This window comes from Acanthaster planci, linkage group LG19, assembly GCF_054643075.1.
Source record: "Acanthaster planci isolate LZ-2023a linkage group LG19, COTS_SCS, whole genome shotgun sequence".
NCBI classification, from domain to species: Eukaryota; Metazoa; Echinodermata; class Asteroidea; order Valvatida; family Acanthasteridae; genus Acanthaster; species Acanthaster planci.
Genome location: NC_141795.1, coordinates 12,115,515 through 12,130,553, shown reverse-complemented (window position 1 = coordinate 12,130,553; position 15,039 = coordinate 12,115,515). Strand labels below are relative to the sequence as shown.

Below are 15,039 nucleotides of genomic sequence, written 5' to 3'. Positions count from 1 at the left end.
ACACACTTTGACAATGTTATCCAACAACGATGCCATAAAATGAGTCTATAATCGCATACATGAAACGCATTTTTCACTATTTTTAGGAATGCATGTAATCAAGTCTGTGTAAAGATTGCCTTCAAACGTGGCCGCTTCTTGCAAAATGAGATGCGCGTCATAATTTTCCAAGTTGTGGAGTATTACAAAAATCGGTGTTTCGTCGGGCATTATCTGGAGTTGTAATGAAAAGTTGGTAGTTTCGTTATTGTAGCGATAGTATATAGGTCAATACCAAAAACCACTTCTCATTACGTTACAGGTTCTTCTCTAACGAGATTATTTGAATCAAAAAGGTCCATATATAACGTTTAGGACTTTACAATTTTGATTCGTGACAATCAGTTGCAATATATATTTCTTGTTTACCATCGTTTTTATAACTTCATTTGCTAAAGTTACTTATTTAAAGTAATATCACTTTAGGTCTACAAAAATAACAATTGGACAAATTAGGGCATCGTGGCAATCTGGACATCTCTGCTTTGTTTTCTCGTGCGGGCAAACGGAACGACACTTCGGACATTTGTATTTATCAATTCCATGTTTACAATTAAGACATTTGCAACGTTTTGCTCTACACGGATAGCAATACGTGATGTATTCCCCGCTCTTTACTTTGAGTTTGAATTCACTGAGTGGTTTTTCTCTTTTGCATTGTTGACAACATTTAGTTGTTGAAATATTTATTTAATAATAAACTTTATTATTAATGTAACATTTGATTCAAGTGATAATATTAATAATCGAAAGTTCTTTAAATATTAATGAGGTAAAACTTACCGCGTTATCTTTATCACAAGCAAACACTGTGGGCATCAGACAGCGAGTTGTTATTTATGGGGTGTGAGTTGTGAGTTGTCCCAAGGTACTGCGAGTTGTGCGTGCGTTTTAGGGGGTGGGTTGTCCCAAGGTGCTGTGAGTTGTGCGAGTTGTGGGTGCGTTTTAGGGAGGGTTGGGTAGGTATAGGAGGTAGAGGGTGAGTGTTTCACTTTTATTTTTTAGAGATGTCAATTTTTTAGTCAGGAGGGTATAGGAGGAAAATTTGGTCTTGAAACACCATTTACAATACTACAAACAGTCCTATGGGCATTTCCCCGTCGTGCAAAGAAAAACAGCTCTTCGTGATCAAAGGTTAGCTTACGCGGCGTAACGTTGTTTCAGTAGCGCTGTTGCGCAATCGCGCTAGTGCATTTCGATCGGGCTCACCAACAGCAGTGGCTTCCATGCGGCCATACAAACGCAAAGAGCATGACTGAAATCAGTCAGACTTTCCCCTGCCAACTGGGTTCTACCGTGCAGAGCACCAGTGAGAGACTGAACAGACTCTCCGGCACAACAAAGCCACTAATTTAGGGAGCGTCCTTCGTTCCTCCAGTGGGCTATAAAGAACCTCTTTTATTGCGATTCCACCCAAAAAGTCAGGGGGGCTGCATATACCTTTTCCTCCTCGGAGAGGCCAACCAGGCGCACATATGTTTCCAGATCACGAAGCCACCCATCTGGTGTCGGGTCACCCGACCTCTTTGGGGGCCCCTACATTTTGCAAGTCCGCATGACAGGTTTAACAGCGAATCCGTTCGCAAGAAAGTACAGACCTAATGAATTACTCATTACTGATCTCCCTACATGAATAATAAGTCACTTGATGACGTCACCATGACGTCATTGTTGTAAAACCATCTGTGGATAACGGCCCTTCATTGGTACAAGTCTGATGAAGATCCAAAGTTGCAAAAGCACTAAAGTCGTGAAAACAATAAACGTGCACAAACAAAGGGATTTTTGAGCTGAAGAAGAAGAGGAAGAATCCAAAACTAGAGCTCATCTGTCAGTTTGCCAACAAAACAGGGGGCCTTTTCGCAGTAGTTTGCTAATTTGAACAACCAATCTACTTCACAAACCGGACAGCATAATTATTTCATCACAACCATTCGGGTCCAAGGTATCAACCGAATCAGGCATACACGTCTGGAAATAGCATGATTTACAGAGTTCATGTACAATGTAATTTGACTCCTCATCTGATAACGTCACTCTCTCATCTGGTAAATATTCGTGTAGAACACTTCCTTTTCTTCTTATCTGCAAAATTTCAACTCGATTGGATATGTATTTCCGGAGATATATAGGACTTTAAATAATGCACCTTTAATGTCGCGTGACTTGTCATCTGATGACATCATCATCACCTGAGGTCAATAGCCACCTTAATCACTTCCCTTTCAAGATAACTGCAAAGTTTGAACCTATTTGGACCCCAGTGGATATTGAGATTTATGAAGTGCACTTTTGATGTCACATGGCTTGTAATTTGATGATGACGTCATCATCACATCATGTCAATATTTAACCCAAGCACCACCTTTCCAAGATATAAGCAAGGTTTCAACCTAATCAGACATGCATTCAAGAGAAATAATGCTTGGAAGAGTGCACCTTTATTGTCACATGACATGATCATCTTTCTCATGATCTCATCATCACGTGACGTCAGTTTTTCTCTAAAACACTTCCTTTTCTACGTACATGCCAAACTTCAACCCAAAGGACATACACTTCAGGAGATAAAGTAGTTTAAAGAATGCACCTCTAATGTCACGTTACTCGTCTACTAATGAAATTGGCATCAAATGGCCAATCCCCATTCATAAATCTTCCTTTCCGAACTATCTGCAAGGTTTTAACCCAATGAGACATGTACAATGCAAAAAACAATACGAAACATTATTGTAATCGCGGAAAGAGCGCAGATTAGAGATTTAAAAAAAAAGTCCCTTTTGGCGGTCCATATAATGCGATCTGCTCTCAACACCTGTGCTCGGGAATTTGGCAACTCCTGAGTATATGCCTTACGCACTGCCTGATGCCTATGTTACAGGCAGGTATTACGCGTCCGCGCACACAGTAGCCAATGCACATTATTCGAACGGAAAGTTCGAGTTTGCAAATAATGTAAGGGCTTTTTTGTCGTCGGTACTTCATCTGTGTGATACGTACACCACTTATGCAGTTGACTTCAATGTTATAGCTATCACCTAATGAACAATTTGTGCTTAAATCTGTTACAGTTGATTTTTTACCGAGTTTTGAAGAATAAAAGGACTTTTTATTATAATTTCCGGTCTGATGCAGTTATTGGCCCCAAATTTCACACATGTGTTAAGTGGGTAAAGATCATCAACCACATCAACTCTCAGCTGATTCCAACAAACTTCATTAGAGACATGTATTAAATATTCATTCTTCAGAATTGAGGGCACTTGACAATTACGTGACGTCATCAGTAGATATTTTGAAAAAACAACTATGCCCCATCGACTAACACCGTTGAAAGCAAATGGATACCCATTACCACTTTTAAACAATAAGCCCACTTCCAGTTTCGACCGGAAGGAAGGGTCACATGATTTGACCCACACAAGATGAATCTAAGACTAAATTTCACTCTGCCACTTACCGGTTGATTTTGTATGGATTTTGTATGGATCTTTAAATGTTGAAAAAATAATAACAAATCACTTGATAACTTCATCGCGACATAATTATTTTAGTATATATTATTTTTGTTTTTTCGTTGGTGTAACGTTGATTATATTTTGATATTGTTGAAAAACTAGAAAGTCAATGGAAAGAATTAAATATAGAAACGTCAATGATAAATAAGTTGATGACATCATCATGACGTCGTTGTGCAAGAACCATTTAGGCATAAGAGTCCTTCTTTCGTATATGTTTAGTGAAAATCCAAAGTTGCTTAGGTACAAAGTTGAGAGTGGAAGAAACGTGCATAAACTAAATGAGCAAAATTACCAAAAAGCCAAAAACAGAAAGAAAAGAATACTTTTAGCAAAATTGCGAAAATGACAATTGATCTTTCCCAGTGGTTGCACAAAGTCTGTATTTATTATGACAGTTTCTCCCTAAAAACAAGGCCGGTTTAAGCTCCCTAATGGCCTTTAGGCACCAATGTCCTGTACGCCATTCTCTTCTTTATTTCGTAGCGCCTGTCAATGCTATAGCATCATGTCTCATGTTCATGATGACAAGTACATGTCCTAAGCTGCTTATATAAGCTGGTTTGAAGCTTTTCCAATACATGCATTGAAAATTCGAAGAGGAATTCGACAGCTTTTGAAAACTTTGCGGTTTTTGGATTTTTGTACGCTGAAAGGCTGGCAATTTTTTTTTCATAGAGGCAGCCAGTTTTGGTAAGCTACCAGCGTTGTAACTGTGTGCCTATAATCTCACCCTATTAACAGTGATCAAGATTAAAATTTCTTACCAGAAAATCCAAATCCCTTCGGAGCGGCCCCTTGGATCTGAGATGATCACTATTCTTGTTGTACTCGAACAGCGCACCAGCAGCCACAAACTCCGGCAAACCTCGGCGCCTCCGACCACCGTTCAAGATATAGGTTTTGTCAGAACTGCGGCGAAGTGCTGTGGAATTAATGTCCATGTCAGCATGAACAGTTAAAGTAAAGTCACACCGACTGTTACCGATTGAAATTGGATTTTTTTACTAATTTGGAAAGAAGCTTCAACAACGAATTATATATAAACCCAAAGATATCAAACCCCTCTCCCAATGCTACTGCGAAGTGTAATGGAGAAGATCTCGATTCCTGCATCGGATGTTAGTCACCTGCCCATTTACCACTTTGCCCAAACCGCTTCATCTACGCGCCACTCCACCACCACCATGAGTACCAGCTAAGCCCTAATTGTTTATTATTCAGTACATTATCCCACAAGCATCAGCACCTTTTAGTTTTACAGTTCTATCAAAATGTTTGTTGACAACTGGAAGAGCCCACATCTTTATTTACTGCCACATAACATTTACATGTTAGTCTTCAGAGTGGCTTGGCGGTACCGTTGAATTTTTATCTACAGGGGAATAAAAGCGGCTGCATGTGTGGCTTTGGCTCATGAAATAGAAGGATACTTCTTAACTTGGTGACTGGCATTAAACTGGAGTAGTAGTGTGACTGTGGGTTGCTTCGTATTTCAAGTCCTATTAAGCAGTGGGGCGTGATCGACTTGGAATCGAGTCAACCCCTCGCCAATTCCAATTTGACTCTGACCAATTCAGCAACTTTAATATGCCCCATGCAAGATTTGAAATGGAAGGAGCAATTGAAGGTAACAAGAGTAAATAAACTTTTTAATGAAATAAAATAATTTCATAGGCTGGAAGCACGATATGATATTGATAAACAATGGTCCGGTGATGAGATTAAGCATGGTTGTGTGTATTAACCAACGTGATTACGATGTGGTTTTGTTTGACGTAGTGTGGGTGCCATCCCTAAATGTTTATGATTTGCACTTTTGGCATTCTTTTGGACTCATTTAAAGGTGGTTTACTGATGTGCAAATAAAACGCGTTGCAGCTAATGGCTTTGCTTTCCCACAGAAAAACCATCAATCGCAGCTGACAGTACCCCAACGAGCGGGAACGAGAGAGGACGTGTTTTTACATGGAAACTGCAGTCCTTCCTTCGGTGAGACTTCAATTAGTCCATTATTCTAACCGTAGTTTACGTTTCCTTACACTGCCCTGCGCAAAGACGCCATACACCAATACGTGCGTTTACATGGAATGCATGACGTGATGCACACACCCCGAAAAAAAAACCGCCTAGATATACATAAAAATTAGAGCACTAAGTGCTCATTCTCCGCGCGGAGAAAAATTGATACCGTCCCAGGCGCAGACATTTTGAATCCGTGTGTGTACTTGTAGAACATTCAAAATCAGAAACATTGAATTTCAAATTATGAATTCTAAATGTAACACGCAAGTACAAATATAGATATCAGAAGGATAAAAAAAAGATGGGAAGCGAGTGCCCGCAAGCCATTGCTTGTGCAGAGAATTTTCCAGTTGTGCCTGGACGCGCTAAAACGTCACGTGAACAGGGCAACGTGCAACGGGCAAAACGCATTGAAGAAAAATGAAGTCAAGATAAAAACTGTACAAAAAGTCTACATTCCATATTTTTGGTCTTTCTGCATTCATTATAAGCAGCCAATACTGCCATTTAATATATAAAATGATACAGATATAGGCCTATACCGCAATATATAAAATAGGGCCCAGTGCTTGTCCTTTGTTATTACACAAGCAGACGTACACAGAAAAAAATGTGAAACGGAGAGCCAAATGTAAGGTTCTTCTTAAGCCTTTACGAATACCGTAAAATCCCGCTCTGTACAAGGAACAACAACAAATGTAACACGAGTGATTCGATAAGCACTAGATATCATTGGCAGGCTTGGGACTGTAATTTTGGGTGCTGTATTTTGCAAACAAAGTTGAATTGATACCATTTTCTCTGGCCTTTTTACGGCTGAGTAATCCAGTAATAAGTTTATACGTTACAGCTAAGACTGACTAAGTACGTTATCGCCGGCATAGGTCGTTTCTAGTTGAATTTGTTCAGCATGCTGAAAGTACGTGTATTTTCGAGCGATTTTAAGTAGTGTAATAACTTAACATCTGTTTCGGCCTTGTTGTTGCGCTTTGTCAAGTTTTGTTGTTTATTCCCACTGGGAAGTGTGATAGTGGTATTTTTATTCATTATGCAGTGCAGAAAATAATGTCACACCCTGCCTCCAGTTTTTCATCATATCTCATTGTTCAGTTGCAGAAATTCCAGGAAGACATAAATCTAGGACATTTTTTCCCAATTTTGTTAGCATTTGTTAATATGCACAATGTTGGCGTCACCCTTAGGCCTTCTTATTAGGAACATTTGCAGGTCAGAAAATTGGCTTGTATTGCAACAACAAACAAAACAAACCTTCACTTAAAGGATTTTTTGGGTGGTGGTGGTGGTATAGTACTAGCTGTTTTGACAACTTTGGTGCAGACAATGAGAAACATTTGCATTAGTAAACATGATATGGCCAAATCAGTTGAATATAGCGCACTGGTATACAAAAGAAAATATTACCAGCCATACCAGGGGTCTAGAACTCCAGAATTGTCAAATAGATAAAAGCTCAGAAGTCTCTATTGCCCTTAAAGTGGTGGCACATGGAGTCATCGTAATCCATAAGGTGATGCAAAGGGGTTTACCTTTTCATGCACTCACCTAAAGAGACTTCCCCAAATTTCACAGGGGCAATACCATGCTTAATTAAGAACAAGGTCGACTATCTAAAGCAAAAGCTCCCTGCCATCTCTGGATATGAAACCATCGGATCTTGATACACAAGAGGACAGGTTCGAGTGAAGCTGAACAGTTGACAGCTCATGCTGGACAAGACCTCACCATGTTCATACTCGAAGTGATCAGTTGTTGTAAATTGCTTGTCCAAAAGTCATTGTGACAAACCTATATATCCAGATGGGACAACTTTTCAGTTAAACTTTCCTTACTCTTTAGCTTCTAAAGGCCTTTTAGGCCAACGTATTACCGTAAGCCTTTGAGTTTTGAAAAACTTGAAAAAAGAACCATGCTTCTATTCTCAGTGAAATAATTTAATTCTCGTTTTACTTGAAGTCAGTATACAATGTATTTACTTTAACTTGAAATAAATATTTGCCCTGCCTCCCCCCAAAACCCAGTAACCCCATTATTGTATCATGTAAATGTGGGACATCAGTTTTATTGAGACTCTGTTTGTCTTTTATTTGTTTTTAAGTGTTCAACCAGTATGTATTATAAACTATCGATAAAAACAGGGTGTCATCAATCAAATTTTTCAAAAGTTTGACCTCCTTATCCAGAATATCCAAAAAAATCATACATCTAACAAAACACGATTCATCCCTCAGCTCTGGCTGCCGGACTAGTGTGGGAGGTACGGGTTACTGAAACCAAACCAACCGTTTTGCTGACCAGAGTTTGACGGAGAAGTTGTTACGGCCTATAATGTAACAATCGGCCAACAATGTAATAACCCAAAACCGGCCCATAATATAATAACACGGAGGCAGATCATGCAATGATGTAGATTTGCTTGTTTTTCTTAGATTGCTTTGGGGGATTTAGGTTTTCTTCGAGTTATCCCTGCAGATCGCTGCAGATCGAACTTATGTTGACTTATTGCTTTTGAAGTGACCATTTTTCTTTTTTTAATCAAATTATACGTGAATATTGACATCATCTCGTCCTAAGGTGTGTATAACACCCAGATTAATTATGATGACTTCAAAACATAGAGCTTGTTCTTTTATTAAGTATTGATTTCAATTAAACAGTGCACCTTTGATGTCACATGGCTTTTCTCCCGATGGCATCATCACCACGAGTTTAATAATCTTCTACATTGAGACCCTTTCTTGTTATCCAATTACAATGGAGCATCATATCAATGCCAGGGGATATAGGGCTTTGAGGAGTTCACCTTTAATTTTATGTGACTTGTCACCTGAAAACGTCATCATCATATCAGGTTAACATTCGTCTAAATCACTTCCCTTTCAAGGTATATGCAAGGTTTGAACCCAATTGGATATACATGTACACTTTAGGAGTTAATGTCAGGTGACTTGTCTCCCGGTGACATCGTCATCACATGAGGTCTATATTTGCCTGAAGCATTTCCCCTCTAAGATATCAGCAGGCTTTTAACCCAATCACACATCCACTTAATGAAAAATAGCCCTTGGAAGACGGGACCTTGATTGTCGTGTGATATAATCATCTGATGACATCATCATCACATCAGGTTAATTTCGTCTGAAACCCTTCCCGTTTTAAATACCTGTCAAGTTTCAAGCAAATCAGACATGTACTTCAGGAGACATAGTACTTTAAAGTATGCACCTTTAATTTCACGTGACTCGTCTGTTGATGTCATCACATGAGGTCATTTCATCGTTTATAAACCCTCCCTTCCGAACTACCTGAAGGTTTCAACCCAATCACACATGTGCAATACGAAATACAATACAAAACATTAAACTTATCGTGGAAAGAGCAATTGCCAGGTTCCTAGTATATGCCCTACCCACTGTGCGCTGTTCATGTGACTGGGAAGATTTTGTGCGTCAACGGGGTCATACAGTAGCCAATGCACAGTATGCAAATGCATTTTCGATTTGGCAATTAAAATTGTAAGGGTTTTTTTTCGACGGCGTACATCTGTGTAAAACAGTACACCAATTATGCACTTCATGCAGACGAACACAATATTTTAGCTGTCATCTAATTAACAATTCACGCTTATATTTATTACGGTTGATTTTTTCCCGAATTTTCAATAATAAACGTACAATTTATTACTTCTTCCCCTATGATGACGTCATCGACCCCAATTTCACACCCATGTTAATTGGGTGAAGATCAACATCAACTTCGCAACAGACATCTATTAAAAATTCATTATTCAGAATTTTCAACCTGTTTCAAAGTTGCAAAAAGCTAAGAAAAAAGAACAAAACAATGCCTTTTTCGCAAAATGCAAAAGAAGCCAAAAACTAAGGGTTCTGTTTCTGTCACAATGACAGAACACATTGCTTGTTCGCCTTTTTGTTCTGAAGAAATTTGCTTTTAGTGGGGGTCCTTATGTATAAAAAGGGATCTAATGCTTTCTAAAACCTAGAAGCAATCTGAAAACAGTTTTGGAATCCTGAAAGCCTCTTTTTCAGAATTTCTATGTTTCCAATTTTTCGGGAGTTGGAAACATCCTTCTGACCGATATTTGGGTGAAAAAGGAATAAAAACAGGTATTTTGCGTATAACTTTAGAAATTCTAGGTCGGAATACATAAGTTAATGATAAAAGTAATTCGTGTAAGGTCCTTGCTTGTTTACTGACATGATAATAACAACAATAAAGCCTATTTGTGCCGTCATTTTTGTCATCTTCCAGACAATGATGAGCCATTTGTAAATTCACCAAAACCAGAGGCGATACAAAAACTGCTCGACTGTGTCAGTCAACATGCAAGCCTTTGTGAAACGGAGTTCATTACCATCATACGAAATCTCCGGAAGAACCCCATGACTAATTAGCCGAGAGGTACAAAATGTGCTACATGTAAGACAGAAGTTGTTACCAAAAAGCAACAAACAAAGATCACATTCGTGGGCTGAAAAACGATTCAAACCAATGTCTGAAAACCCAGTGGTGGAGACCCCATCACATGCTTGAACGAGCTCAAGTACCAGGATCACAAGATCAGATGTCATTCCTTTCAACAAGGAGTTGTGCTTTTAAAGTTACACAGCTGTATGACCATTGATACTGGAAAGCGTATCCGAGATTATATTTCTGGTAACCAAGAACTTGAAATATGAATGAATACAGCCATCAGCAATACTGATGCAAGGGCCATTGATGTGAAGTATCGCCTCAGGTGTTATGTCAATCAACGGGACAAAAGGTCCCAAAAGAAAAGCAAGGGAGCAAAAGTGACAATCTACACCTACAATCTTTCATCACATCTGCAGAGTTTGAGTTCGTATCCTAAATTGACTCTTGTATTCACAGACAGTCCCCCGCATGCCAAAATTGTCAACAGTACAGGATCAAAGCCGGCAACTGTGTCGTCTACAAGCATTGAGACAGAAATTATGAAGGCAGCCTTAGAAAGAAAGAACACAGAATTATCCGTTCTTGCAGATGCCGCTGGAATTCTTAGGCGCCATATTCAAGTTCACGAAGTTCCGCCTCAGGTGCATATGTTCTTCAAGCAAGTTCTCGCAGGCAGGAAGCAAGATATGCTGGCTGAAAAGCGGGGACACTGCATTAATGTTGCAGCACTTACACAGAGTCTCAACTGCTGTGCAACAAAACGTGACAGGCAGGTTTCGCATGTGCCGGATGACCCAAACACTGGCTTCAGAAACGTTAACAAAGAAAACATTCAGGTTCTGGCAGTAGGAATGACAACGAGGAAATATGGCTGCAGCAAGAACATGGTGAATTTTTGAAATACCCTCTATGCCTCTCTGCCAAACACACGTATGTTGCAGATTGAGACGTCAACATACAACATCACATGGCAAAGTTCCTCAGTCACCAGAAGACCAAGCAAGAAATCGGTATTCTTTTTCCTAACAGATTCATGCAGAGATACCAAAACCAGAAGGAAATATTTGTCACAGCTTTCACGCATAATGAGATGTATACGAGTGCCACACATACTAACATTCTTTGGGGAGTAAAACCTGTCAGGGAGCTAATGATGGATCATGATGAAGCAGATACGATGCTAATTACAGTGGCCATCCACAAAGTTTCAACCCAATCGGACATGTAATCCACGAGATATAGTGGTTTGAGGAGTTCCCCTTTAATGTCATGTGACTTGCCAGCTGATTGCGTCATTATGAGAACTTGTTGGGGAACCTTTTCTAGCGTGTCCTTAGTGTGTGCCCCTAACATGAACTCCGATCGATAACAGTGCCAAAGTCTTCCTTTTGAAAAACATGCACAAAACCTATTAAGAAAAACTGCAATTTTCAAGTCAAATCACGTGATTTTCGTTTACATTGAAAGAAGAATTACGAAATATTATTTGATATTTGAACACTTGGGTAAATGTATACTCGAACAAAGACCAAGATAAAAATACGATTTCTCTTTCGTCCGCAGTAATTCTCAGCCGAACTTCGGGACTACTGCCATTAAATCGATAATATTGCGTAGTAGAAAAACGTGTACGAAACCTTTGGAGAAAACTGCAGATTAAATCCCATGATTGATGATTCATGATGAAAATTTTCCTTTGGGAGCCTGTCTTCGTTCAAGTGACTTCAAGTGAACATTGAAGGGAATAATTCAGATTGACCAAAGCGCCGCAGACAGGGTGTTGAAATCGTGTTAAAAAAACCCCGGGGGAAGATTAAAACAGCCAAAATTAATGTAAAAGTAAGTGATGACGTCATTATGAAGCTAACCCCTTGCAATAAATCATGCATCAGGGTCTTTGGTGGCTATCACTTTAGGAACGATCAAACATTGCAAAATAGTGGCGCGTAAACGTGGACAAATTCAATGGGCTAGAAACACGTGTGCAGGAAAACTGCTCCTTTAATTCCATGTCACTTGATTTTTGTCTAAACTGGAAAAAAATAATTATGAAATATAATTCGATTTTCTTACTTTTGGATATATTTGCAATTGAACGGAAGGGAAAATTTGGTCTGATTTCTCTTTTGTTCTGGTAGTAATTCTCGATCGAAGTTGAAGACTGCTAAAGCATCATGTTTGACGAATGTGTGTACAAACCCTATGGCAAAAAATCGAAGCTCAGGTATAGTCTTAATGTTGTTGTTCAACAACGCCACCTATGGTTAAATATAGGACAGTTTGTTGAAAATTGAGACCTCAGGCAGGTGTAACCGTATTCTGCAATAGCGCCCTCATAGCCTGATATAGGACAGTCCGAAAACTGCGTGCAATCTGTGTACAAAGTCTATGTAAAAATTAAATATTCAAAATTCAAAAAGGTGCGCAAAGTTTGGAGTCGATCAGATTTAGTGAACTGCCAAAGTCGACCGGTGGAAGGACTGAAAAAGAACTAAAAACTAGAGCTCATCTGTCTGTTTGACAGCAGAGCAGATGGCTTTTTTGCATTCTTTTGTATATTTGAACAACTAAGTCATCATCAAATCATGTCATGTTTCGTATATAACACCTTTCTTTCATGTTATCTTCAAATTTTCAAGAAGATAAAAAATCTACTTCAGGAGATATAGGGCCTTAAAGAGTGGATCTTTTATGTCACGTGACTTGTCTCTTGATGACTTCATTATCACATCAGGTCAAAATTCCTCTAAAGCACTCCCTTTTCAAGATATCTGCAAGGTTTGAACCAAATTGGATGTACACTTCAGGAGATATAGTACTTTAAATGAGGCACAATTTAATGTTACGTGACTCGTCTGCTGATGGTTTTGTCATCACGTGAGGTTGATTTCCATTTGTAAACCTTCCCTTCCTAACTACCTGCACGGTTTCAACCCAATCACACATGTACAATACAATATACAATACAAAATATTACACTTACTCGCGGAAAAGGCAAAGATTAGATATTTTAAACCTTTGTCAGTTTTTGTGCAATGTGCAGATTTGTGCAATCTGTTCTCGGCAGCACGTGGTCGGCATTTTGCCAATTTCCGGTATATGCCCTATGCACTGTATGCCGTTTATGTTGCAGCAGATGTTGGGCATCAACACTCACACAGTAGCATGTACACAGCATGTTAAAGGGATTTTCGAGTTGGAAATTTATATTTTATGGGTTTTTGTCGGCGGCACTTCATGTGAGTGAAAAAGTACACTTCATGCAGCTGACACCAATGTTTTAGCTGTCACCTCATGCACAATTGGCGCTTATATCTCTTACGGTTGATTTTTTACCGAATTTTGAAGAATAAAAGAAGTTTTTACTCTAACTTCCGGTCTGATGACGTATTCAGCCCCAAACTTCACACACGTGTTGACTGGGTATAGATGATCATCTACATTAATTTTCAGGCAATCAGGACAAACTTCGCCACAGACCTCCATTCAAAATTCATTTTTCCGGGATTTTTAACCGGTCGCTAGAAGGCGCTCGACAATAAGGTGACGTCATCAGTAGAAAATTTAAAAATACTACACCCCAGCAAACTAACACCGTTGAAAACAATTCGATACTTATTACCACTTTTAAACAATAAGACCACGTCTGGTTTTGATTGGAAAGAAGGATCACTTGATTTGACCCACACGAGATGAATTGAAGGCCACATTTTATCCTGGCACTTGCTACAAACAGAAAGTTGCGGGGGGACACAGTCAATTTTTTTATGGTTTTTATAAATTTAACAGAAAATTTAAATATTCAAAATGTAATTATAAATCACATGATGACGTCATCATGACGTAAATATTTCAGAATTATCTTCGTTTAATAGTAAGTACTTTCTGCAAGTTTGACGACGATCAACGATTACTAAGTTACAAAAATAGTGCCTCAAAAACGTGTACAAAGTCAATGGGGTGAAATAAATATTAAAAAAGGTCAGAAGAGGAAGAAGGAAGCAAAAACTAGAGGTTTTGTCTTTTTCAAGGGCAGAGCAAAGGGCTTTTTCGTATTTTCTTTTTTTCTTAAGACAAGGGCATTCCTTCATTTGAGATACTACCACATTTGAATGTCACACTTTTGGAAATTAGGAGATATAAAGAATTAAAGTTTGCACCCTTTACATAATGTCACCTTGTCTATAACACTTGTCAAATCTATCTACCAAATTTCAGCCCGATCAAACCTGTAGTTCACAAGATATAAGCTTGTAAATAGGCCTTTACTTTCAATGTCACGTGACCAGTCACACGATGAAGTCCTTACCGCAGCAGGTCGATGTTTGTCTAATACTCCTCTTTTTCAAGAGATCTACAAGGTTTGAACCCAATCGAATATGTACTTCACGAGATATAGTGCTTTGAGGAGTGCACCTTTAATGTCACATGACTTGTCTCCTGATGACGTCATCATCGCATGAGGTCAATATTCCTCTAAAGCACCCCTATCTCAAGATATTTGCAAGATTTGAACCTGATTGGTTATGTCCATCAGGAGATATAGGGCCTTCAAGAGTTAAACTTTAATGTCACGTGACTTGTCTTCTCATGACGTCATCATCACAGAAGGTCAATTTTCCTCTAAAGCAACCGATTCAAGATATTTGCAAGATTTGAACCACAAAGGAGTACTGTATGATATAAACTTCAAAACTACTCTGCCATTCATAGGCAAACGACGCCCCATGGGATCTGCAGGTTAAGGTGGTGTTGTTATTGACTTCATCACCTGTCTTGTTTGGGGACACAGATCGTCAGGTGTCACGCCCCTTTTTTAATCAACCCAAAAGTAGAATCAAGGCAAAATTAATAACATTTGACATTCCCATAATGTCGATAATGTCCGTCATGAAAAAAAAAAGTATTGGTGACGTCATCACTAAAGCAGCTCAATATTTGCCTAAAACACTTCGTCTCAAAGATATAAGCAGGATTTCAACCCAGTACTTACACCGACAGA

The 15,039-nt window shown here is 38.9% G+C and overlaps 1 protein-coding gene across 2 annotated transcripts in view; it reads right to left on the bottom strand.

Annotated features, from left to right (window-relative positions):
• LOC110987871 (A disintegrin and metalloproteinase with thrombospondin motifs 3-like) overlaps window positions 1–15,039 on the bottom strand; it is a 94,244-nt gene that overhangs the window by 13,153 nt on the left and 66,052 nt on the right. For both annotated transcript variants that reach the window (XM_022250994.2, XM_022250995.2), the window contains one exon: window positions 4,325–4,482. In XM_022250994.2, the coding sequence (XP_022106686.2) occupies window positions 4,325–4,482 (158 nt within the window). The remainder of the gene's footprint in view (window positions 1–4,324; window positions 4,483–15,039) is intronic.